The sequence below is a fragment of the Neovison vison genome, chromosome 2 (assembly GCF_020171115.1).
Source record: "Neovison vison isolate M4711 chromosome 2, ASM_NN_V1, whole genome shotgun sequence".
Classification (NCBI taxonomy): domain Eukaryota; kingdom Metazoa; phylum Chordata; class Mammalia; order Carnivora; family Mustelidae; genus Neogale; species Neogale vison.
Genome location: NC_058092.1, coordinates 221,154,873 through 221,182,544, shown reverse-complemented (window position 1 = coordinate 221,182,544; position 27,672 = coordinate 221,154,873). Strand labels below are relative to the sequence as shown.

The 27,672-nt window shown below is 35.8% G+C and overlaps 1 protein-coding gene across 1 annotated transcript in view; it reads right to left on the bottom strand.

Annotated features, from left to right (window-relative positions):
- Positions 1 to 4,349: 4,349 nt before the first annotated feature.
- The window catches only part of SMC3 (structural maintenance of chromosomes 3), a 37,991-nt gene continuing 14,668 nt past the window's right edge, over positions 4,350 to 27,672 (bottom strand). The window contains exons 9-29 of the mRNA XM_044240489.1: positions 26,618 to 26,793; positions 25,699 to 25,779; positions 25,301 to 25,465; positions 24,879 to 25,000; positions 23,556 to 23,769; positions 20,809 to 20,912; positions 20,215 to 20,314; positions 19,652 to 19,812; positions 19,168 to 19,309; positions 16,801 to 16,951; positions 14,338 to 14,490; positions 12,284 to 12,435; positions 11,356 to 11,514; positions 10,483 to 10,590; positions 9,540 to 9,648; positions 8,590 to 8,837; positions 7,897 to 8,109; positions 7,309 to 7,500; positions 6,978 to 7,155; positions 5,374 to 5,480; positions 4,350 to 4,759 (exon numbers count right to left, since the gene is read on the bottom strand). Of these exons, the coding sequence (XP_044096424.1) occupies positions 4,688 to 4,759; positions 5,374 to 5,480; positions 6,978 to 7,155; positions 7,309 to 7,500; positions 7,897 to 8,109; positions 8,590 to 8,837; positions 9,540 to 9,648; positions 10,483 to 10,590; positions 11,356 to 11,514; positions 12,284 to 12,435; positions 14,338 to 14,490; positions 16,801 to 16,951; positions 19,168 to 19,309; positions 19,652 to 19,812; positions 20,215 to 20,314; positions 20,809 to 20,912; positions 23,556 to 23,769; positions 24,879 to 25,000; positions 25,301 to 25,465; positions 25,699 to 25,779; positions 26,618 to 26,793 (3,107 nt within the window). The 3' untranslated portion in view covers positions 4,350 to 4,687. The remainder of the gene's footprint in view (positions 4,760 to 5,373; positions 5,481 to 6,977; positions 7,156 to 7,308; positions 7,501 to 7,896; positions 8,110 to 8,589; positions 8,838 to 9,539; positions 9,649 to 10,482; positions 10,591 to 11,355; positions 11,515 to 12,283; positions 12,436 to 14,337; positions 14,491 to 16,800; positions 16,952 to 19,167; positions 19,310 to 19,651; positions 19,813 to 20,214; positions 20,315 to 20,808; positions 20,913 to 23,555; positions 23,770 to 24,878; positions 25,001 to 25,300; positions 25,466 to 25,698; positions 25,780 to 26,617; positions 26,794 to 27,672) is intronic.

Genomic DNA, 27,672 nt, shown 5'->3' with positions numbered 1-27,672 from the left:
GCGGCTTAACCCGCTGAGCCACCCGGGCGCCCCAAAGAAATAAAATCTTAAAGAAAAAAAAATGTACATTCTATGTCTCATTATTTAAGCGCTTGTTACAAACTCACTGGAGTTTCATTATAAGGATATTCACGAGGAGATGCTTAAGAACACTACTAAGTTTTAGGGATGCCTGGGTGGCTCAGTTGTTGGGCATCTGCCTTCGGCTAGGGTCGTGATCCCAGAGTCCTGGGATTGAGACCGGCATTGGCCTCCCTGCTTGGCGGGAAGTGGGCTTCTCCCTCTTCTACTCCCCCTGCTCATGTTCCTTCTCTTGCTGTCTCTGTTAAATAAATAAAAAAGATCTTTTAAAAAGTACGTTACTAAGTTTTAGAATGATACTATACATGTAACTTCCCTTACCAAAATCTGTAGTACGGAGGTTGGTCACATCAGAACAAAGCTATATATCATAAACGATACAACAGTCATTTCAACCTCTATACGTAGTGACTCATAATGAAAATTTTGGGGGAGATGTGTAAGAAACATTTTAGGAATATTAGAAAGATACTATGCTTATATAACCCTTTGAATGGGGACTTACACAGAACATTTCTTACACCAAATTCTGTCAGGGAAGATCAAATAAATAGATTTTAGAGAGCATGCACATGTGCAGGGGGGAGGCGCTGAGGGAGAGGGCAAGCAAGCATCTCAAGCAAACTCTCTAAAGAGTGTGGAGCATGACAAAGAGCTCCATCTCAAGACATATCGTGATCTGAGCCAAAATCAAGAGTCAGACGCTTAACTGACTAAGACACCCAGGGGGCTGTGGGAAGATTAATCATATTATAGCAAAACTAGAGTACAAAACTAGAGCAAAACTAGAATAAACTCTACAGCGATTCAACTAGTCAAAATGGAAGTGAATATACATCTTTAAATTCACAAAACTACTTCCTCTTTAAAAATGCCTCTTTAGTGGTGAAAAAATAATGACTACTGTTTATCTGAAAATAAATAAATTGGAAAAAAACCTGAAACATAAAAAAAAAAAAACACTCAAAAAAAAAAAAAGCCTCTTTAGGGGCACCTGGGTGGCTTAGTGGGTTAAGCCTCTGCCTTCGGCTCAGGTCATGATCTCAGGGTCCTGCGATCAAGCCCCACATCAGGCTCTCTGCTCAGCAGGGAGCCTGCTTCCCCCTCTCTCTGCCTCTGTGCCTACTTGTGATCTTTCTGTCAAATAAATAAAATCTTTAAAATAAAAATGCCTCTTTAGGGATTTCTGGCTTGCACTAATGGAGTAGCTCTAACAAACCAACCCTCCTGTTATCTAAACAACTATAAACTCTAGGGAGAGAAATCAGCAAGAAAAAAAAAAGGTAGATATATTTTGAAAAGGAAGAAAAAACCAGTCTCTATGGGTCACCTGGGTGGCTCAGTTGGTTAAGCGTCTGCCTTTAGCTTAGGTCATGATCCCAGGGTCCTGGGATCAAGCCCTTAATCAGGCTCCCTACTCAACAGAAGCCTGCTTCTCCCTCTCCCTCTGCCTGCTCCCCACCTGCTTGTGCTCTTTCAAATAAAACAGTTTTTAAAAATAAGAAATAAAAAAAGTACTTGTGGAGAACATGATTTGTCCATGTAGAAAACCCCAAAGAATCTCCGAAAAGCCCTACTAGAATAAAGGCGATTTCCAAGGTCATAGGAGTATCCCAATGTGGACTATACCTAGTGACTTCCTCCCAAGGAAGAGTCAAAGAAAAGAAAAAAAAAACCCTAACTTTACAGGGAAGAAACTGGCAAATGATCTTCGGCAGGTGATTGAGTAAACATTAAAGTAAGACACGTTAATAACAGGGGCCACTGATGAGATGTGATGGGAACACTACTCCTGTGATACTATTTAACGCCAGTCTATGTACAAGAAAAATAATCAGGGAACTCCAAAACAAGAGATATTCTATAAAACACATGAAACATAGTACTCAGAACTGTCAAGATAGGAAAAAGACTGAGAAACTCACAGACCAGAAGATCTAGGACAACTAAATGTAATGTACTAGAAATACTCTTGAGGGATCTGGGGGAAAAAAGGGCATTAGTGGAAAAACTGCAATCTGAATATAATCTGGAGCTTAGCTGATGAACTAAATGCATCCATGCTGAGTGACTAATGTACCATGGTAATTGCTTTGGGCTGAACTGTCTCCCCCAACCCTCCCCAAATTTGTATGTTCAAGTCCCAATTCCCAGTACCGCTATATGTAACAGTAATTGGAGAAAAGGCCCTTAAAGGGGTGATTAAGTTAAAATGAGGTCTTAGAATTGGCCTAATCCAATCTAACTGGTGTCCTTATTTGAGGAAGAAATCTGAACCTGTAAATTTATTTTTTAAAAATGTCATCATTCAAAAGACACCATTTGGAAAGCAAAGACAATTCACAGGCTGGGAGAAAGTATTTGCAAGTTCTACCTGATAAGGGACTTGTATCCAGAATATGCAAAAACTCTCACAAATTCAGTTATTTTTATAAATACAAATATATATTAATATATAATGCATATTAATATATAAATATTAAAATGATATATGAAATATATTTACATAAAAATAATTTATTAATATATAATATATATTAAATATATATTTAAATACACAGATATTTAAGATTTTATCCAACAGAGAGAGCAAGCATAAGCAGGCGGAGCAGCAGACAGAGGGTGGCAGAGAAGCAGACTCCCCATTGAGTAGAGAGCCTGGGATCATGACCTGAGCTGAAGGCAGATGCTTAACCCACTGAACAACCCAGGCACCCTTGTTATATTCTATAATAAGTAACAGAACTTTAAAATGTACAAAAAATATGAATAAGCATCTCACTAAAGAAGAGACACAAATGACAAGTACATGAAAAGATGCTTAATTAACATCATCAGTTAACAGGAAAATGCAAACTAAGATCACGAGGTACCAATCCACATTCACAAGAATGGTTGGCTATAATAAAAAGAGTAACAACTGTTGGTGAGGATGTGGAAAACCCGTAACCCTCATGTATTACTGGTGGAAATGTAAAATGTGCAACTGTAAAAGACATAAAAGGTGCAACTTCTTTGGGACAGTGTGGCAGTCCCTGGGATGCTTGGCTGGCTCAGGTACAAGAGCACGAGAGACTCTTGATCTTGCCGTCGTGAGTTTGAGTACCACGCTGGGGGTAGAGATTACTTAAATAAAATTAAAAAAAAAAAAAAGGAAAGGAAAAAAAAGGTTTGGCAGTCCTGAATATGTGAAAAAGTTACCGTATGACCAACAATTCCAATCCAAGAAACATGACAACATATCTCCACACAAAAACTTGTTTCATGAATGTTCACAGCACTGTTATTTATAATAGTCAAAAGTGAGAACAAGCCAAGTGTCCAACTAATAGTTGGATAAACCATAGTATATATTCCTACAACAGGTATCACTCCGCAATATTAAAAAAAATGAATTATGTGCTACAACACTGATAAACCTCAGAAACACACTGAGACAAGTCACTCATAAAAGGCCCCACAGTGTAGGATTCTATTTGTATGAAATGTCCAGAGCAGGCACATCCATAGTAGGAGACAGAAACTAGATTTACAGTTGCCAAGGGATGAGGCAGGTGAGAGATACAAAGTGAGTGCTAATAGGTATAGGGTTTCTTTTTGAGGTAATGAAAATGTTCTAAAATTAGACTGTAGAGCTGGCTGAACAATTCTGTGAAAATACTGAAAAAGTACAGAATTGCATAATTTTAATAGATTTTATGGTCTATGAATTAAGTTTTAATAAACGTAATAAACAAAAAGCAAAGACCTCATTTGAGGGGGGAAAAGTTTCAACAGTAACGTTTTCCAAACTTTTCCTTAATCAGATAAACAAGGAAACTTTAGGACTTAATCTTTTGACTTAGTGTTCTTAGCTGCTCTTAAAACTGTCTTCCCAAATTCTAGTAAATACACTGCCCTCTTAAATTAAAAATTATTTTTAAAGAACTGTTACAATGAGTTAAAGCGAGGGTTCTAATCCTCACCAAGGGTCATAATCCTCTGGGGGAACTTTAGAACTACCAATAACCAGAACACCACTCCAAAAAGATTCTGATTCAACTGGTCTACGGATTTACGCCAGCAGTTTAAAGCTACCCTGTGGATTTAAACATGCAGCCAGGACTGGCAATCGCAGATTTATTTCAAAAGAATATGAAGCCACGTTTAAAAAATCTTCTTTTAGGTGAACGCAGATCTTTTCTTAGGCAAAACAAAAAGCAAGATATTTAAGAAAAATTTGTTTCTAATCATAAAACTATAAATAAAAAGCCACATAAAATACTAAATTAGTCATAAACCATTTAATTGAAGCTATAAAAAAAGAGGCAATATAATTGATAAAATAATTAGGAAAGAATATTTAGCATGTTTCAAAAGATTTAAAACAGGAGCAGGACACTTTACAAAAAGTTGTGTGGGAAATAAAATTCTTAAACTATAAGTAGAAATGTAACATTACAGAGTATCTTATAAAATACAATGACAGAAATATAAAAGGGCTATGTATGCTCTACGTCTGAAACTATTAGTAGTGACTACATATTTAGATTTAAATGTACAGTTCCTGGGTATGAGATTCATATTACTATACACAACTTCCAAACCAGTGGACAATATTTTCTGTTTAACCATGAGTAGTATCATCTTCTACAAAGTCTTTGGCCATCTCTGCTGTGATCACGTCAATATGACTAACCTGAAGAAAAAATGTTAAAAACTGTGTTAAACCTTAAAAAAAAAAACAAAAAACAGTGTTCTTACTGTATAGAGTAATATTTAAAACATATGGCCTACTGCCTATAAATTTTACATACCAAGTCAAATGAGTCTGCAACACTGATAGTAAGATTTTTATAATGGTGTTTGTTGAAAGCATTGAGTTTTTAAAATATTCTGCATTTTAGAATTCTGAAGATCTGGGTAAATACTAATGTCTAAATAGCAAACCGTGTTTTTTCACTTTTTATTATTTTGCTATTTCAAAGAATCTTAGGGCTGAAGACATTAAGAAGAGCTGGGTGGCCCAGCCAAAATAGAAATGGCTATATGTAAAACTGTTAAAGACTGTGCACTGAATAGACAAGACAGGAAGATATTGTCTCTTAATGCTGATAAAAATAAAATCAATGCAAGGAATGCCACAAAAAAAATTGCTACAATTTCATAGGCATTTGAAAGAAAAGCTTTTTCTTTACAAACTCATCATAAGCAACAAATTTCTAGGTTTTCCTTTATGATTTAAGTAACAGAAAACAAGAATTTGACAAGTACAATACAAACTTAAACTCAATGTAAAAAAATTTTTTTTACCTTATTTCTAAATTTTACACCATAGAATTTGTCAGCTGACTCAAGCAGTTCAGGCCTAAAAGTAGTTGTAATAAATTGCGCATGTACAGCAAGTTCCATAATCATATCTATAAAAAGAAACAGTAATTTAATAAAACCCTTTTTTCAACAGATCTGAACATTTAAAAATCAACTATCTTCATCCTTACCTAAAATTCAAAATAGCTTTGTGACTATTTTGTGACTTTTTCATGCACATTATCTGCAAAATTACGAACTTACTACTCTCTTACATTAGGGATAGATTTTTTGAAGATTTTATTTATGTGACAGAGAGAGACAGCAAGAGAGGGAACACAAGAAGGGGGAGTGGGAGAGGGAGAAGTAGGCTCTCCGCTAAGCAGGAAGCCTGATGCGGGGACTCAATCCCAGGATCCTGGGATCATGACCTGATCCGAAACCAGACACCCAACAACTGAGCCACCCAGGCGCCCCAGGGATAGATCTTTTACCTGGTATCTTAAAGTTACAGAATATGAAGCAGCAGCAGCTACTTATAACACAGCATTAAGTCAGAGAGCAGAACAAGTTTTCTCACACAAAAAACAAAGAACAACGTTCCCCTGCTACCCACATATCCAAAAATCTTTTGAATTTATTAAAGATCAAATACAGATTCTTTCTTTTTAAAGATTTTATTTTTTTAAGAGAGTGTGAGTGAGCACTAGTAGGGCAGGGCAGAGGGAGAAGCAGGCTCCCCGATGAGCAGGGAACCCCACATGGGGCTTGATCCCAGGATCGAGATCCTGACTTGAGCCATAGGCAGAAGCTTAATCGACTAAGCCACTGAGGCACCCCAAAATATAGATTCTTTAAATACAGAATCAACATTTAATGTCAGGGGCTATTCAAATATTGAGAAAAACAAGTTTTAAAAAGAGAGACTTCTGGGCACCTGGGTGACTCAGTTGGTTAAAGCCTCTGCCTTCGGCTCAGGTCATGATCCCAGGGGCCTGGGATCGAGCCCCGCATCGGACTCCTTACTCAGCGGGGAGCCTGCTTCTCTCTCTGCTTCTGCCTGCTGCTCTGCCTGCTTGTGTTCTCTCTCTCTCTCTCTGACCAATAAATAAATAAATAAAAATCTTTTAAAAAAAGAGAGACTTCTGCATAAAAGTTTAACTAACGTAGGATTTTCAATTTTCAATTGATTCAACTGATTCAATTTTCAATTGATTGAAACATCGACCTCTCACAGAATTAAGCTTTGTAAAGTAGTCTAATGCTAAATTCTTAAAAACGTATTAAAATAAATTTTAGGGGCGCCTGGGTGGCTCAGCTGTTAAGCGACTGTCTTCAGCTTAGATCATAATCCCAGGGACCTGAGATCAAGCCCTGCATGAGGCTCCTTGCTCAGCAGGAAGCCTGCTTCTCCCTCTTCCACTCCCCATGCTTGTCTTCCCTGTCAAATAAATAAATAAAATTTTTAAAAATAATAATAAATTTTATTTACAGAATATACACCCTGTCCAATCGCCCTAAATATCTTAGGCAACAAGAATGCACAATCAAAGAGGCAAGCTATCATTTTTAAGCAAGCTCTCATTTTTAAGTACAAACCAAACTACCTGACACAGCTTTTCTGTGCTGGGCATCCAGAGCCTGGTCAATCTCATCAAACAGGTAAAAAGGAGCTGGGTCACATTTCTGAATAGCAAAAATCAGAGCAAGAGCTACCAAGGATTTCTGTCCACCAGAAAGCTGTTGCATTTCTCTCATTTCACCCTGTTTTCCTGTAAATGACACCTAAGAGAAAATTTAAATGAGTTAATACCCAGAAAGGGGTAGAATCACCATCACCTCTTAAATCACATAGAATGTACCTATTTAATTTGTAAAATATTCCACAAATTCCACTATGGTAATACTGGGGAAAATTGGATATGAACGTATTTTTACCCTAATTCCAACTCCAGTGAACTGGTCAACTGATGGGACGCTGCTCTGTGACCCAGAACCCCTCTCACTTTCACCACTTCCTTCTCCTTCATCCTGAGACTGACTGCCCTCCACATCTCCTTTCTTCATTACCAAAGTAGCTTTGCCACCAGGTACCAACTTCTGGAATACTTCACTGAAATTCTTCGATACCTTAAAATGAATGAAATGAACAAGTTACAGGGTGATTCAAATATAACTTTTGCTTAGGTGGCACTGCACGTATTATTTCTTAAAGCAAAAGAAATATTTATTTCTTAAATATATTTAAGAAATATTAAGAAATATTTATTTCTTAAAGCAAAAGACAAATATTTAAAACCAATCACAAATATTTTAACAGCAGCAACAGACTGAATCCTTTTAAGAGCTGTGTAGGATGTTCTCATTAATATGTTAGGAAACTATATGCTGGATTTGTTCACTTGTATTAGATCCAACTATCAGTAGGAAGAAAAACTTTATAAAACCTTTATGAATTGAATAATAAGCTGAATAACAGCCGAAGCTTTTGTCTTGTGTGAGCATTAAATACAAACAGAAACATACCTGCTTGAAAGTTAACTGAATAGCTTCGTATTTTCGAAGTTCAAGTACGTTCATCAGTTCCATGATTGATTTGTACCCCCTATCTAACTCTTCTTGTCGTTTTATTAACTTTTCTTTCTGCTCAGAGAAATTCACAAACTGATCTAAAGCTTTTTTGTTAACATGGCTGTACTTCTTCAATTCTGTGTTGCACTGTTCAAGTTTTCGAAACAACTACAAAGAGAAAAAGATGTATAAATAAGTTCACATGAAGAGAAATTTGCAACAAGATTTCAGATTTAAGGGGCGCCTGGGTGGCTCAGTGGGTTAAAGCCTCTGCCTTCGGCTCAGGTCATGATCTCAGGGTCCTGGAATGGAGCCCCACATCTGGGCTCTCTGCTCAGCAGGGAGCCTGCTTTCCCCTCTCTCTCTGCCTGCCTCTCTGCCTGCTTGTGATCTCTGTCAAATAAATTAAGTAAAATCTTAAAAAAAAAAATTTTTTTTTCAGATTTAAAACTACACAATTTACGGGGTGCCTGGGTGGCTCAGTGGGTTAAGCCTCTGCCATCGGCTCAGGTCATGATCTCAGGGTCCTGGGATCGAGCCCCACATGGGGCTCTCTGCTCAGCAGGGAGCCTGCTTCTCCCCTTCTCTCTCTGCCTGTCAAATAAATAAATCTTTAAAACAAAACAAAACAAAAACTACACAATTTACCTGTTTGAGACTCAGTGTTTGGTACTTTTCAAATGCTTCCTGGGGAAGTGAACCAAGCTCTCGGATTTTCTTCATACACTCCTCTTTCTTCTTTAGTAGCATGCCTTGTCGATTCGTCATCTTTTCTAGTTCTTTAGTATCATGATTTATAGCATCCATGTGTTCTTTTTCCATATTTTTCCAGCGTTCCATACTCTTCTGAAGTTCCTTAATTCCAGCTTCTGTTTTATCAATGGAATTGTCCAAATCTAAGAGAAAAAAAACAAATTAAGCCAAAATACCTACTTTAAAGCTAGAGCACTATCTGACCAAAGATTTTAATGGCCAAATCTATCAAAATAAATAGGTTTTAGGGACACCTCGGTGGCTCAGTCGTTAAGCATCTGCCTTGGGCTCAGGTCATGATCCCAGGGTCCTGGGACTAAGCCCCACAGAGGCTCCTTGCTCAGAGGGAAGCCAGCTTCTCCTTCTCCCACTCCCCCTGCTTATGTTCCCTCTCTCTCTATGTCTCTGTCAAATAAATAAAATCTTTATAAATAAATAAATAAATAAGTTTTAGGTTTTTACCCTTGTTTTACTGTGTAAATCCACGAAACATTTAATTCAGGACAAAATTAGGAGTGTACATGAGTCATTAGGTATATATTTCTCATTATTAAATGTTTATAAAAAATTAAAAAAAAATTTTCTTCTCAGCAACTAGGTGATAAGAAACTTAATTCACACTTTTGGCAACGACATTAGTAATTATGGTCTCTCATAAAACTGTCACAGACATTTTAATAAAACAAAGGTTACTATTTATAATCAACCCACTAAACTCCATTCACTATAAATTATTTATGGTGATGGAAAACACAAAATCATTAGTGCACACTTTTGCTTAACAACTTTATCAAATAAGCTAATTTTTAACAAAATAAAAAAATTTTTACTAAATAAAAATTCACCTTCTGATCGTGCCATAGTATCTTTTACTCTTTTATTGATCGCTTCGAGTTCTGAGGTTGTAGCAGTGAGAACAGTACCCCCTTCCGTCTCTCTCAGCTCATTAAGTTCCTACAAGATGAAAGAAACTTAAGATTATTAAACCACAGAATAGGAATTGTTAGTTTCAAAATTTTATGACTTTAAAAGTTGCTTCTTCTGCATTAACGTGTATAATTTTATTTAATCATCCAATTCTTGATATACATTTGTATTATTTTTAGTTTTTGACTATTATAATCCTATGAACATTCTTGTTATCAACCTCAATGAAGTATAACTTACATCCAATAAAGTGAGCTAATTTTAAGTGTAGAGCTAGTGAGTTGTGACAATGTGTACACCCACATAACTACCACCACAATGAAGATACAGATTTTTTCATTAAACCAAGAAGCTCCCTTGTGACCCTCTATAAACAGTTCCCTCTACTCATGGCCCTAGAAAACTATCATTCTGCTTTCTACTGCTATAGAGTGCTTTCTCCAATAGCTGTTATTATGAACAAGTATTCAAGAGAGACAGAAGTACACTTTGTATAATTGCAAATATTTTAAGTATCCATTAAAGGGGGAAAAAAGTAATGATACAATAACTACAAAATTTCTCAGCAAGACTATACTGAGAAAACATTAGTAACTTAACACTGAGTACGTAGAATGTGCCAGGATAATCATACAAAACAGATATTACTGTTATGCTCATTTTTTAGAAGAGGAAACTGAGGCTTAGGAATACTACATTACTTGCCCAATGCCCAAGATCGTACAAGAGATGGCAGTGCTAAAACTCCAACTCATGGTAGATGCTTTCTGTCCCCAAAGCCCATGCTCTCAATCAAAGCTCCTCAAGTGTAAGTTCTTCCAAAAGGTTATGGTTATCAACAAACCCACAAAAAGAATATACCTGTTCTACTTGGTCCAAGCGTTTCCTCAAATTCTCATTTAGGTAGGTCTCTACTCGAGTAATGATACCTTCTAATTTAATTCTTTCATTTAGCAACTGTCTGTTTTCCTGGAAGAAAAGAAAATTATGTCCATATAGGCATGCACATTTCACACACAGGAATGCTGTTATCTGCTGTCCTCTCCACTACTTGTGTTCAAATGACCTACAATGGAAAGCCTTATATTTTTTTCATTTTCGGTCTTATTTATTCAGAATGCTTCATTTGTGTGCTTGGTTCTTTTTATAAGACATGCTGCCAAAAATATTTATCTATTTTTCTTTTTTTTTTTTTTTGAACTTACTATTTACATCTCTATGTACAAAAATCAGTGTCTAATAAAGGGGTGCCTGAGTGGCTCAGTCAGTTTAACATTCAACTCTTGATTTTGGCTCACGTCATGATCTCAGTATCCTGGGACTGAGACCCAGGTTAGGCTCTGTGCTCAGTACGGAGTTTGCTTGTCCCTCTTCCCCTGCTCCTCCCCCCACTCATGTGCAAATAAAAAAACAAAATCTTTTAAAAAAATGTTTAATCAAAACAATATTAATTATATAGTCAGATCAACAGAGACAGCAAAGCTAACAAGCTTGATCTTACTACTAATTGAAGTGCATTAAAATAAAGATGAAAAAAACGAAGAGTTCTTGTATAATCCTAACATAACCCACAATGGTTTAGAAAAACTTATTTACTCTCATGGGTACAAGAAGTTCAAGTTTCATTTTTCTATTTTCTCAGAGTTCCCTTCTTTCTCATTCCCTTGGTAGCAATAAACTTTTTGCAATAGCCAATTATAAATGAAAACTTATATTTTTATAAATTGTACTTGCCTGCTGAAGTTGACGAATTTCATCATTCAGTGCATCTACTCTCTTCTGATCTTCCAGACTAAGTTGTGAAAGCAAATCAGTTCCCAGTTCTGCTTTCAACGATTCTCTGGTAGACTCCATAGCATGCAAGCTTGCTTCTAAACTTTGTAAGCTACGTTGCTATGTGACAGATTATCCACTTATTAATAAAGGTATTAGTCACTGTATTACTTACAACAGTGAAAAACTGAGAACATTCTATATTTGATATTAAAGTGAACTAAATTTTATCAACTCAAGTAACTATTAGGTATCCACTTAATTTGATAATTAGAACTAAGTAGCAGTAAGAAAAATATTTATGATACATTACTATTGAGGTATGTGGGACCAATCACAGTCCATGACTGAATCATATAAAAATCTTCTGGCATATTAATAAGAACAAAAAGAAAAGACTGCTAGAATGTGTTAGGATGGTATAGTTGGACAATTAAAAACTACGATTTTAGTACTACTGATGAACTATAATAACAGTTTTTGTCAAAGCTTTTGAGACTAGTTTGTTACTTGTAATTTAGCAGTAACAGTTTGGTTTCTATCCTGTTTAGTATAATTTGGATAAAAGAAAATATCCAAACAATTCCATAAAGAGTGCTTAACAGACAAAAAAATGATTACTGACAAATTAATGATCATTAGAAAATACTATTACGCCATAACTCAAAATGTCTACTTGTTCAATGAAGTTGGACAATCTGAACGTGGACTGCAAAAGGAGACTTTGGGTACCCACGGGTTTAAGTGCAGTACAGATACACAGACAAGTCCAAAAGTATGGGGCTACAAGAAATGGAACACATGAACTCCAATGGATAATCAATATACAGTACATCCCAATTCTAAATACTTAAAATAAGTCTGTAACAAAAGAGCCATACTTACGAACCTTTGGCATAAAAGTCTTCTCTGACTGCTGCCTCTTCTCTTTTAGCATCTTCATTTCTGATAATATGCTATCTCGAGATGCTTTAAATTTCCTTTGCTGGGTCTCTATCTGCTGCATTTGGTTCATCAACTGATCAATTTCATTATTAATCCATATACAAGGCTAAGGAAAATTTTCTCTAGTTCTTTTAAAAAGTGTGTATCCCTTCCCTTTTCTTTACCTCCAAATAAAAATTATTTCCTCAAATTTATGGACCATAACAATGCTAAATTAAATACTATACGAAGTGTGTTCAACCATAAAGTAGCTTAAAACATTACCCCACCATTTCTCTCTCAAAATAACCTATGTGCTTTACTGATAAGCTATATAAGAACAAAAATTCTTGGGAAACCCTAAGAGAATCTAAATGAAGTATATTTTTTGTTATCTTTTCATTCAAGAAATATTTACTATATAATCTATTGTGCTTAAAGCACTATAGAAGGTAGTTGTGTATGAAAAGGAGACATCGCCCAATGTAGAAAAAAAATAATACCACCATCCAAAAAAAAAAATTTGGATTATCAAATACAGGAAGGTAGTTGATGTATGTTGTCAATATCCTCCTTTTTCTTCGTGTTCCCCAAAGATTTCTTTGTGCCAACATCTTGCCAAATTTGGGCATTTCTAGATATGCTTTGCAAACCCCTGCAAAGTCAAAACTAACATGTTTATTTACCTTTTGCTTGTGCTGTTGCTTGCACTGATGGTACAGAAGGTATAAACTCACTTCAAAAAAAAAAAAAATTGCCAGTTTCAATTAAAAATATCCCAGGAGTGCCTGGGTGGCTCAGTCATTAAGCATCTGCCTTTGGCTCAGGTCATGATCCCGGGGTCCTGGGATCGAATCCCACATTGGGCTCCCTGCTCAGTGGGAAGCTTATTTCTCCCTCTCCTCCCCATTCATGCTCTCTAGCTCACTATCTCAAAAAAACAACAAAAAACCCCCACAACCACCTTTAAGAATATTCCAATGTCGGGGTGCCTGGGTGGCTCAGTGGATTAAAGCCTCTGCCTTCGGCTCAGGTCATGGTCTCAGCATCCTGGGATCGAGCCCCGCATCAGGCTCTCTGCTCAGCGGGGTGCCTGCTTCCTCCTCTCTCTCTGTCTGCCTCTCTGCCTACTTGTGATCTCTGTCAAATAAATAAATAAAATCTTTAAAAAAAAAAAAAGAATATTCCAATGACTTAGTAAAAATGGTTGTTCTTGATGCTGGAGTATCTATATATATATTAAGTAATCTTGACATTCAGTGTGCGCCTTAAACTCCTGATCCGCAGATCAAGTGTTGGATGCTCTACTGGCCGAGCAAGGCAGGTGCTCCTTAAGTATCTGTATTTTTTTAAATTGTGTGATATAATTTGAAGTACATAAAAAGCACTTTTGCCTTATACCAAAGAACTGTAGTTATTTTAAGAAAATGCACAGGTACGAGGTTTCTGTTGTGAGCTAAACTCTTCATGGGACTCTTCTTCATGACATTCTTCATGGAACAGCAGTTTTATTTGGAAGAATTTAGAGTATGATGTTTACTAAGACTTGGATTTTGACAGCCTTCCTCCATTAATACTACACCTGTACCAAATGACCTTGAAATAAAAACGTAATGCACATTTTTAACCCCTATGTTTAAATTCTATGCAGTATGTGGCATTAGAGAGGCCCCCAATCCTTCCGTGAAACACTAACCTCACTTTCCTTCCACAATGCTAACCATCCTCCTCAGTTTCCTCTATAACTTGACATTTCAGTGCACCTCAGGTTCTCCACTCTCAGAAATACACTGACTCACTGCTATCAGCTTTAAATGTTAATAGCTAAGGAAACAATGTTACAAGAGTTTTTCCTTGTCTTTAGAAGTTAACTTCTGACAACATAAGCTCCCATGCTTAAATAAAAGTCAAATGTGGTTTTTGTCCCCACTGTATATATGAAAAAACACACAACACGTAAAAGATTATATATTTCAACCCAAACACAATTCTCCACCAAAGCACAAGACAAAAAGATATTTTCAATATTTCTGCGCAGGTTTTCATTGAGCTTTGCTTCAAGCTCACCTAGTTCTTCTTCTGCTTTTCTAACATCTTTCTGCAATTCAAGTCTAGACTTCCTTGTGTCATAGTAACCTCCAGTTAGAGCACCCCGATGACTTACTTGGTCACCTATAAACAAAGCACAAGGAAGGTAGAAATTCTGTATAACAATTTCTTTATTCTGTGATAAACTGATTTAGAATCAAACAACTAATTTAAAGGCTTTACCTACTTAATGGGAATTTAGAAGGATTAAACCCACTCTGAAAAACATCTGCTTTCCAGCTGTTAGAATCTACATTTTAAAAATGTGCCAGAAAGAAGTGCTAAGGACCAATGATGACAGGTCAAGAGGACAAAGGACTGGAGTTTGGAATTCCACTGGCCATATTTGGGAAAATGTGAACATCAATGGTAATAATAATGGCAAGTCTAGAGAAGTTGAATGCTTCTAAAAGCACAGAGATAGGGGCACCTGAATGGCTCAGTTGGTTAAGCATCCAATTCTTGACTGCAGCTCAGGTCATGATCTCAGGGTGGTAAAACTGAGCTCCAGGTCAGGCTCTGCACCAAGCATGAAGCCTGCTTGAGAGTCTTTCTCTTCCTTTCTCCCCACTCCTGCTAGCTCGCTCTCTCTTAAGAAAAAAAAGAAACAAAAATACAGACGCCTTCACAGAATTTAAGAACCACCATTTGGAAACCCCCAGTGTATTGAGTCAAACCACTGGTAAAAGAAGTTGTGGGGGTGTGGCACCTGGGTGACTCAGAGCATGATTTCTGGGTCCAGGGATCAAGCCCCATGTTCAACTCCAAGCTCAGCAAGGAGTCTGCTTCTCCCTCTCTCTCTCTCTGCCTACCCCCTGCTCATGTTTTCTCTCTCTGTATCAAAAGAATAAATAAAATCTTAAAAAAAAAAATTTGTTGGGGAACCTGATATTCACGTTTTCTTAAAGGATAGTCCCACATAGCATGTATCAATTACAAAAAGGAAAGGGCATCTTAACAACAGAGAGACTGCTACTGGTCAAACTTAACATCATTAGCAGTGGGACATATTGTGGGATGCAGTAAGAAGTACACATCACTCATGTCAAGAACGTAAAACCAGGGGTGCCTGGGTGGCTCAGTGGATTAAGCCGCTGCCTTCAGCTCGGGTCATGATCCCAGAGTCCTGGGATCAAGCCCCGCATCAGGCTCTCTGCTCTGTGGGAAGCCTGCTTCCTCCTCTCTCTCTGCCTGCCTCTCGCCAACTTCTGATCTCTGTCTGTCAAATAAGTAAATAAAATAAATCTTTAAATAAAAAAAAAAAAAAAGAACGTAAAACCAAATCTAACGATGAAGAAACAGTTAAAAGGCAAATTTAGAAATGGAGCATTATGAGAAAGTCAATTTCCTGAGGGTGGGAAGGAAAGGAGCTATCCTATATTGAAAGAATCCAAAGAAAGGACTTTGCATGCATCCTTGATTGGATCCTGGAGAGAAAAGTATTTTGGGACAACTGGGAAAATTTTAATGTAGGTACTTTTTAAATGATGATGATATTGGGTTATGTTAAATTTCTTAGGTGTAACAATGATACCTGGGGTTATTAAGAAGAGTGTCCTTATTCTTATGAGATATACAAGTTTAACTTGTAGAAATAAAGTATCATAATTTTTATAACTTATTCTCAGAGGTAGTCCAAAACAACAAAAAAATTATCTATAGAGATAAACTGGGGGTGTGGTGGTGGCATGGTACCTTCTTTTCATCAGCAAATAAATTATACAGAAAAGAAAAAAAACTGAAAAATGAGGGCATATTGAACTGATATACCAGAGGTTCTTAACCAAGACTCCATGACTTAGGTAGGAAAAAAAAAATTTACATCTTTATTTTTATACTAACTTCAAAATGAAATTTAGCAATTCCTTCTGTTGTAACAAAAATCACAGTGGTATTATCAATACTTGTAACTTCGTTAACAAGAGAACAGCTATTTTCTATCAGATTATATTTGTTACAAATCTCAAAATATAGTTTACATGTATCAGTACTTCAAAGTTACATTTATTAGACCCACTGCTAAATCTTGTTTTTAAATACCTTCAAGAGTAAATTACTGTCATGCTTAAAAAAATATTCTGATTACCATGTCAATTATGATTGGTTTCTTTTGTGATTCAAAGTATTTTCTTTTATGCACTTAAAAACATTCTGAGAAAGGGCTCATAGGCTTTACCAAAGAGCCAAAGGAATCCACAGGACAAAAGGTTAAGAATCCCTACTAGAGACTAAATGATTATACTTAAAGAAATATCAACTAAATATAATGTGTAGATCCTGTCTGGACTCAAACAAACCATTTAAAAATGACAAAAAACTGGACATGAATTTTGAAATACTCTTAAAACTAAAATGGAATTTATCTGTTCAAAGCTAAGAATTACTATTACAAACCTTCTAGGGTAATGCAGTCCATAGTGAAAGCACGAGCTAGCTGGGTTGAAACTTCCATGCTACGGCAAATAAGTGTTTTCCCAAACACATGTTTGAAAGCTTTGTCAAATCTGGGATTGTACCTCAATTTACTTATCATAGGAATTGCATCCTAAAAATGAATATTTTGTCAGCAAAGAGATCACAACATAGTTAATTAAAACATGTTAGAATTATGAATTGCATCTTTATAAAATACAAATAAACACAAATGCCTTCATATTTCAAAACTACTTTTAGTCTGAAGAAGTTAGGAAAATCACTTTACTGAAATATCCTGGAAATTATGTTCATGTAACCATCCAAGTTTTCAAGAGCAGAGAAAAATAAGAAAAAGTTTAGTGGCTCTGGAGTCACAGCTCAAGCTCAAATCCTAGTTCTGACACTCATCAGATGTATGTTCTAGACAAGTTGCTTAACTTCTCCATTTAACAGTTATTTCATCTATAAAACTGCAGTAACAGTACTTTCCTGATAAAGTTAAGACTAGAAAAACTAGTATCTGAAACACAGAAGATAGCATCTGCCACATAAAAGGGCTTAATAGGGGCACCTGGGGCTCAGTCAGTTAGACGTCTGACTTGATTCTAGATCGGGTCATGATCTCAGGGTTGGGAGATCAAGCCCCATGTCAGGCTCCATGATGGATGTGGAGCCTATTTAGATTCTCTCCCCCACTCCCTCTCTCTGCACCACCCCCCCACCAGCTTGTGGATGCACTTAAAAAAAAAAAAAAAAGGTAAATAAATGTAAACTAATAGTATTTCCTCAAAATGTTTTCATTTTATTATATATGTCTTAAATATTCAGGAAAATATTTTTTCATATAAAATCTTCCTTTAATAAAATAAAAATAAAAAAATAAAAATAAAATAAAACCTTCCCTTTTTATGTTCTTCTAAACTGTTAGGATTTTTCTAATTCTCCAATTAGGAAATACAACCTACACACAGAACAATGCAACAAATATTAAGACAAAATATTAACACAAAAATGTTAAGCTTAAACCAATAATTACAAAGAGAACACCAATGTAACTATCACAGAGGACAAGAAATAAAACACTGCTGACACTAAAAGTGTGCCCCTTTCCTAATCACAAACAGTGGTTACCTGTTGGAGGTGACCACTATCTTAACTTTTGTGATAACCATTTCCTTGTACTTCTATCATCTAAATTTAGTTTTATGTATTTATTTATTTACAAGATTTTATTTATTTATTTTGGGAGGGTGGTGGGAGGCAGAGGGAGGAGAGAGAGAATCTCAATCTGACTCCCCCCTTGGCATGGAAGCCCAGTCTCAGCTGATGTGGGCTTAGTCTCAGGACCGTAAGGACCGTGACCTGTGCTGAAATCAGGAGTAGGATGCTTAACCAACTGAGCCACCCAAGAGTCCCTTTCCTTCCGCACTACATGCATTCTTGAGTCTTGGTTCAATCACAGCATCACATTTGTGATATTTGGGAATTTTTCCTCCCCAAAACCTCAAGGATAATTTATAGATTTAAAAGAAGAAAAAAGGTGGCCCCTTTAAAGTAGCTTTTAAGATTCTCACTGTAGCAGGGTGGGTGCCTGGGTGGCTCAGTTGGTTAAGGATCTGCCTTCAGCTCAGGTCATGATATAAGGGTACTAGGATCAAGCCCTGTGTGGGGTTCCCTGATGAGTGGGGCAGGGTGGGGTAGGGGCAGGGTGTCTTGTGTCTCCACCCTCTGCCACTCCTCCCTCTCGTGCTCTCTAATAAATAAATAAAAATCTTAAAAAAATATTCTCACCGACCCACTTAAACTGTTATCATTATCACTGAGTTTCAGCTTTAACCTTAAGACAGGACAGTAAAATAGTTGTTAATACCATCAACATTCTGAAACCACATACCTCAAAGCCATTACATTTTTCTCAAGAACACTTTCTGGGAATGTTTTGAATCCATTTAAACATACAGCAAGTAACAAAAACACTGTTTTCAGAGCCTATCCCCTGGCTAGATGTTTTTATTTAATTTATAAGCCATTTAAAAAGTATATTCAAAAAACAAAAAATATTCACTTCAAATGACAGCTCCTCAAGGATTTCTTCTCCTTAATTTTGTCACCCTGGGATAATCTCTCCAAGTATCCTGTCCTTCTGTATTTTAACACTTGACACATTTGCAATGATTTGTTTCATGTGTTCGCTGTGACCTGCACCTCCCTTCCCATTCCTACCCAGTAGTGACTATGCAGTAAGAGAAGACCAGTAAATCCTCACACACAGTACCTGTGCACTAGCATGTGCTAACCGTAAGAAATAACTTACTGAAAGACAGACCTTCACACACACCAACTCACATTGGTTTCAGGATAGGCAGTATCCCTGACATCTAACTTGTTAAGAGGAAGAAAAGTGACCTCTCCAGGAAGATTCATTTTATTAAACTCCATCAAAATCTTTGTGCTGACTTCATCTGAATCAACAATATGATAAAATAACCTGCACGTAAACAAAACAAGACATATCTTTACTGCTAGACTTTAAAGTGCTATAAACATTCAGACAAACAATTCACTTTTTTTCTATGCAATCCAATTTGTACTGGGGTAGGATGGGAGGGAAACTAGTTAGAAAATTCCAATGGGGGGAGGGAGACGAAGCCCCAAAAGGGATAGTTCTAGCTTCTTCAATTAGGAATACTTAACATGTACAGCTTTAAAAAATTAAATAAGCAACTAAAATAAAAGGTAATAGGAGACAGATTGTACTAAAATTCCAAAAATCTGCTTCTCTTATTCCTTCTTTCCTTTAAAATTTCAAAATATCAAACAAAAACTTCACCTGTTGCCAGCAGTGACTTCCACGCATGTGTAGAAAGCAGGCTCACATTCGAAGTTATTCATCACGATGCCGTGATAACCATTCTGAACATGCTGGTTTATTCCTTTCCTACGAAAGTGGTCCAGTACTTTGTTTATGCTGTCTATTCCATTTAAAATAGCCTGTTAAATTGTCAGAGGTGAAAAATATTAAAATAGTATTTCCAGTGGCAGTCCTGCTGGTAAGAAACAAACCCACTACTCTATACATTTAAAAATGCTTCAGATATTAGACACCCTTCCCAACGCCACATCACCCCCTTGAAAAATGTCAACTACACGAAACTTTAAAATGGGTTCTCTTCTGACACTAACATTAAAAATGGGACTCTTCATCTAAAAATCAAAAGTGCTATTGTAGTAAAGGCTGCTTAAATGAGACCCATCATTTCAAATTTACAGGACAAGTGATTTGCACTTTTATTTATCACCTGAAACCAAGGACTTACAGCTTAAAAATTAACAAATTCTTGTGTAGTAAATGGCTCAATGTATAAACTGAAATAATGAAAAGAACATGCCCACCTTTCCTGTTGCTGCTCTAAGAAGTTGCTGTTTCTTTTCAAGATCTTCTCTTTTAGCAGCAAGTGCTTGCTGTTCTGCATTCTCCTCTCTCCACAAGTAACTAATCAATAAAAATTACACTTTAATTTTAAAAGCATTTAGATGCACCAACGGTATATATAGGATAAAATACTGAAAAAATATCAAACTTGAATAGTTTATTTTTAACTCTGTAAGATTTTTAAAGAGATTTTATTTGAGAGTGAATGAGCACAACGAGGGTGTGTGTGTGTGCGCGCACGCGGGCGTGCACATGAGGCAGACCTCCCTGCTGAGTAGAAACCCCACCTTGGGGTTTGATCCCAGAAGACAGGGATCATGACCTGAGCCAAAGGCAGATGCTTAACTGAGCCACCCACGCACTTCAAGATTTTTTTAAGTCATCTCTACACCCAGAGTGGAGCTTGAACTCACAACCCCAAGATCAAGAGTCACATATGCACCATCAACTGAGCCAGCCAGGTACCCCAAGCTCATTTACAACTTAAAGACCATTTAACAGCCAGCAATTAGTGTCACTCAAAAAAATTAAGGCATATTTTAGTCTATACTAACTTTCTTTCACTTTGTAATTCATCTTTCTTATTTTTTACTTCGTAGTATTTTCTGTCCAGTTCTTCTACTCGAGCTTTGACTTCGTTAAGATCCTGATCCAGTTTCTATGGAAATAAAAATAATTTAAACTTAAAATCCAATTTCATGCAAACTAATCCACAGTGACATCAAGATCAGTACTTGCTTGGGGATAGCAGGGCAAGAAGGAAGGGGAAACATTTTGGGGTGATGAACAGGCTTATCATCTTAACTGTAGTGATGATTTCACAGATGTATTCATCTGTCAAAACTTATTAAATAATACATTTTAAACACACACAACTCACTGTATGTCAATTGTGCCTTAATGAAGTTGTTTAAAAAATCCAATTCTAACTTTTTAAAAATGCCTTTAGGCAAAAAAGACATCAAGAGCAAACATAAAACATAAATGAATTATTCTATAAAATACTGCTAAAATAGAATTAATTTGCTCACTAATGATCTAAACCTTTCTACTAGAATTTTAGAAGAAAAAAATACATTCACACATGCTCAAAATACTACAGTCAATGGTTTTCACACCATTTCCTCTATACACATAAGAAAGACTGAGGATTATACTAAGAAGCAAAAGGCCATTCTACATAATTCAATCAGCACTATAAAATCATCTCTAGCCAATGTAAAAGACAGACTTCAGCAGTGGAAGGTATAGCTCAAATACTGCAAAATAATGAAATTCAAGCTTGAGAAAGAATGAATAAAAACTCCACTGACAAATCGTGGCTCATCACCAGGCTGTTTCAAAAGGAGTATTCGTTGAGGATGTTTCCATGAACTCATGACAAACACATGTCCTTTCTTTCAGGAAAGGACATGTAGCTATCACAGCTGAAACTCTATTAATTAATTTCCAAATAACTACCAGGAATCAACCCATGTTTTCCATTCCCTCCATAAAATACTGACCAAAGCACACTGGACTCCAGAGACTAGGAGACAACGGTCTAGGACTCCTGGTCACTCTTCTACCAGTTATTTTTGATTACAGAGCCAGTTAGGTTTGCTCCCCACTAGGTTTTCATTTTTTTTTTTTTTTAATTTATTTATTTGACAGAGAGAGATCACAAGTAGACAGAGAGGCAGGCAGAGAGAGAGAGAGAGGGAAGCAGGCTCCCTGCCGAGCCGAGAGCCCGATGTGGGACTCGATCCCAGGACCCCGAGATCATGACCTGAGCCCTAGGCAGCGGCTTAACCCACTGAGCCACCCAGGTGCCCCTAGGTTTTCATTTTTTGTTCATGCTGTGATTACATTAAATATTAAACAAATATAAAGACAAAGGAAAGAGCTATTTCTTTAAAAACTTGATTTAGTTTTAGATACACTCAAAGGTGACTCACTAAAAATTAAATTAAATGGGGAAATCAACTCTAAAAGATCAGGGGGAAAAAATCTATAAATGCATATATTAATATGTAATATGTACTTTATAACAAATTATAGAATTCAAAATGTCAAATCAAGGTTAAAGACTAGGAAACTGACCCAGATTATAAAAGATAACAGAGATAAGACAACTAAATGCAATACATGATCCTAGATTGAATCCTGAATTCTGTTCTCATCCAGCTTTAAGAACTACATTTATATGTGTGGCTCATAACAAAAATGTCCCGAGAATTCACAATCACTACACATATTCAAAAGAAACATCTTGGGCTCTACATGAAAAGACTGGTATGCATTCTGGTGCGGGGTGCTGATAATGTGGGAGGCTATGCATTTGCGGGGGTAGGAGGTATAGGGGAAATCTCTGTACCTTCCTCCCAATTTTGCTGTGAACCCAAAACTGTTCTAAAAAAATGGTTCTTAAAAAAAGACTGGTACATGAGCATATATTTATCTTTTTAAGCAAAATACTAGGATATATATAAATAAATGTATGTTTACATGTGTATAATACAAATACTATTACATATAAAACTTAAATATATATGCACACTTATATAAACATTTTATGTATTTAGTGAGTTTCTGGATATAAACCAGTAACCAACTGGTATAGATCCCATGAGGTAAGAGGAGGGTTGCTCTGTGTAGGTACATATATAATTTCCTCACCCTATACTTGTCCTACATACTCCCTTCTCATCAATTCTATCATCCTCCAATCACCTATATGCAGCCATACATAATACTTAACAAAGCATTTTCCCCCTTTCTCATTTTAAATAAAGTGAGATCTTTCTTATCCTAGAAGTGATTTTATCTTCTACTTCAATTTTTAAGAAAATGCTACTAAACATGCACAGTAGATAAGGTTTTATTCATTTAGAAAATCTTATAAAAATCACTACTGTCCTAATCAACAAAAAATATATTCTGCAGTAAGTTATTAAATTGACAGAGAATTGTGAAAGACTAAAAATGGAAAAATAACTAGTTACTCTCAAGTCATATTTTGACTTATCATGTTAAAATTAAGGGTAGCTCAGGAATGTTCTACCAACTCACAAAAATGTATTTTAAAATATACTCAATCTATATGAACAATCACAGATACGAAAAAAATGTTCCTTGAAAAGGAAAACTATCATATAAATACTATGTATATAAATATTAAATTGTGCTGGTCTTTTCGAAGTAAGTACCTGTTTTGTATATTTTAAGAGTAACAATGTTACTACTGAAAAATAAAACTTAAATAGGTAAGATGTACATGTCTTTTGGAAGACTTTCACAAAACAGCTATAAAAGTTCTTACATTATACTGCTCCAGGTTTTTCTCTTTATTTGCCTCCGTGTCCTCCAAATCCTTATGGATAGCAGCAATCTGTCTTTTTTTGTCATTAATAGCCTGATCTAAAGACTTGAGTTCCTTTTTAATCCACTTATCCCTTTCTTCTTTTGATGTAAACTGGCTTCCTCGACCCTGCTTTGCATAAAGATCTGTTCTTTCCTGGGTAGCTTGGGCCAATCTATAACAAGACAGAAGAAAAGAATGGATTAAAAAGGAGACCAGAATATAAGCAAGTTTAACTGCAATCAATGTCAAGACCACAGAGATAATAGCCATCTTCAAAATTCCACAGAAAAAAAACAGTAAAAGCAACTGGTATCTAACAGAGATCCTTGGACTCTGTTATATAATACTATATAATATAAATCTCATTTTGAAAAGCCACTATATAATATATATATAATATAATATATATTATATTATAATATATATAGTATATATAATATACTATATAATATAAATCTCATTTTGAAAAGCCACAGTTAAAGTCATGTAAAAGAGTCTATATCCTAAGGATTTCAGGCAGACAATATCTTCACTCCAGGTCTGGGTTAGTCAGTAAGGCTAGAGATAATCCTAATATCCTACCCTCAGGAATTTTCCAACTATATTTAGCTATATAAACATTTCTAAATCCTTATAATAAAAGACACTATCAAGGTTAAAAGGCAAAAGAAAGACAAAGAAAACATTTACAATACACAGAATACTAGAACAAATACAGATTGCAGACAACCCTATCAAATAATAAGAAAAAAAATCAGAAAAACAGTGGCAAAGGAAATAATTCACTAAAACAAATACTGGTAGCATAAGAAGATAATAATGCACTAAACCATGAAATCAGCAAAAGTTGGCATGTTCAATCTACAGATACAGACTAAAATGTCTAGATGCTGAAACAGTAATGAAAAAAGGAAATAGGATCAAACAGAGTAAGATGTCATATGGGTAAAAAACAAAATAAAACAAAGAAACCACCATTCATGTTTTATAAAGCCCAACAACATCTAGGCAAGTTATTTATCTTAGGCAAGTTATTTAACCTCCCAGAACCTCAAATTTGTTGTACCTAACAGTTATAATGTGACTCTCTTACGGCTGAATGAAAAAAATATATGTGATACGTATACAATAACACATGGCCCAGAGGAGCTGTTTAACACAGGCTATTAATGTGAAACTGGATTTAACTTCTGCTCTTACTGTGTCTTAATTCCTAACTATTCAGCTTTCACAGAGGAACTATGTAGAAAAGTAGAAGTGTTGGTGAAAGAGATCCCAGACCTAGCAATTCCTCGCTCTTCTTTTTCTTTCACACTGTTGAATTTAGGTTCTGTTTCTGCCAGTTCTTTCTGTTTTTCTTCTATTTTTTCGAGCAGCTTCTGCCTCTCTTTTAATAAGCGTTTCTGTAAATAAAGCAGGGTAAGTAAAAATGCAACCTTAAAAATTTCTGCTTAATTTTAAGTTTAGCATAAGATATTCTCTCATGGAAAAGAATTCATGAAAAAAACTGATCCTGCAACACAAAACTAATTTTTAAATTAAAAAAAAGGAGACAGTACTGAGTTGCTACTAAGTGTGAATTATTTTAATGTGCCAGATCTTTTACAAAAATTTAAGCTTGTACTCCCGTTACAGAAAGGATGGTCTTTTGCAATTCCTACTCAACTGAACATTTGTCTTTCATTTTTAGCATTTTAACTTACCCTTTGTTCACTATTGCCTGCCAATTCATCTTGTAAATCCTTGGCTTTAAGCTCCAATTTAGTCCTCTGCTTAATCTGCTCTTGTCTTTCAGCACTGAGCTGCTCCTTTTCTTCTTTCATAGCTGAAATTTTTGTTTTCAGTTCTCTAACTTGGCGCTCAATATCCTAGCCAAAAAGTATGACACAGAAGTGAGTCAGACAATTAGAAGTACAAAAGCAGTTTTCACACCATTAGTTCTGTCCCTTTTTCCTTCATTTACACTTTCAGTACTGCTCTGTCTTTCTAATACTCAATCCCAATGCCACCCATCTGAAGTTACCACTCCATAATTCTGGTAAAAAAGGATTTACTGTGGTCAAAAAATATAAGTTAACCTAAGCCTAGTTTATAATCTTACCTCCATCTTATCTCTTGCATCCTGCTGGGCATCTCTTAATTGCCTGGATTTTTCTCCACTAGTCTCTCGCTTAGCAGAAAGCTGCGGGGAACAAATAGCTGTAATTTCTAACTCATTTTTTATTTTAATACTTCATAACATGTAGTAAAATTGTAAAATACCTGCTAAAACAAAATCATTTACCTGAAGAGTTTTTTAATTTTTAGTGATTTTAAGTAAAAAGCTCCTTTAGTTTTAAGTATTACCTAAAAACAAACTTTTGGATGAAAGGTCAGCAATACTAATTACAAAATACATCTTAAAAAGCCAAGAAATGGGCACCTGGGTGGTTCAGTCATTAAGTATCTGCCTTCAGCTCAGGTCATGATCCCAGGAAGCCCTACATTGGGCTCCCTGCTCTGCAGAAAGCCTGCTTCTCCCTCTCCCACTCCCCCTGCTTGTGTTCCCTCTCTCACAATGTCTTTCTCTGTTAAATAAATAAATAAAATCCTTTAAAAATTTTTAAAAAATAATAAAAAATAAAAAGCTAAGAAAAAAAATTCATGAAACTTTTTTTAATTATTAAGTAAACTCCACCCCCAATGTGGGGCTTGAACTCATAACCCTGCTATCGAGAGTCCCGTGCTTCACTGACTGAGCCACCCAGGTACCCCTTCACGAAGCTTTTAAAGGTGGCTTCCCTCATTCTGGTTTGCCTTGCACCAGTACCTGATTACATTTCAGGTAAAATCATAGCAAGGACCATACAGGTCTAGGCGTTTTTTCCTTGGGATAAACTGAAAGAACAAATTTACTGACCAATGATTTCATTAAAAGGTATAAAAATTTTAAGTTTCCATTTAAAAATTACTGAAAGGTATAAATATAGAATGAGCTTAAAATAAAAATCACGCTGAATTCAAGTAACAAAATTCCTTACCTCATCAAGTTTAGCACGAGTCTCGTTAAGCTCCTGGTTATAAATGGTATATTCCAGGGCTCGTCTCATTTTATCCCACTTTTGATACTGAGCTAGTTCTTCCTTTTCTTCTTCTAAGGTATGTAATCTCTCTTCAATATATTTTAACAACTCATTGATTTTTTCCCGTTTGCCCTCTTAAAAAGAAATGAGAGAGGGGGTGAAGGAGCTGAATACAATTTTTATGTAAATAATATCTATTCTCAAATATATCATGAGTTAAAATCAATCTTAAGAACTAAAGCATTATAGGGTAGTGTGTGGTAATCAAATCTAATAAAGTAAAATGACAAAACACTTTATGACGAAAAGCATCAGAGAACAAAGTTACGCATAATGACACTTTTTAAGTTTTCATTATTTTCGTTCATATACAATGTTCTATCAGTTTCAGGTACACAAACAGTGATTCCATAATTCAATACATTACACAATGCTCACCATGAAAAGTGTAGTTACCATCTGTCACCGAACGTTATCACAATATCATGGACTATATTCCCTATACTGTACTTTTCATCTCTGTGACTTACTTTATAACTCAAAGTTTTTCCTCTTAATCCCTTTTACCTATTTCACTTAACTTCCCCCTGCACCACCACCTTGGCAAAGGAAATAAATAATTCCTTTAGGAACTCAAGACTGTTGGATTCTAAGACATGACAGAACACAGTACTTGAGAAGCTAAGTAGGGTTTCCATAATACATGTACTAAGGAAAATCAGAAGTTTCCCCTTTACTTGCTCTTAAACAACTTAAAGCCTAATGCCGGCTGATACTCCCCGCAATTCTTTTTTTTTGAGGACTGCATCCAAATCTGTTATCCTCACTAACAATGTGGACAGTAGAGGCACAAAATAGTTGACCTACAAAGGCATTATTATCTAACAGTAATTCCTTATTTAGAGAGAGAAATTATTTGAAATCTCACAACTTAAAATGTCACCAACTAATTGTCTCTCCATTCAGTACATAGGCAAATTATCAAACAGTATACTACTGAGACTAGATAAAAG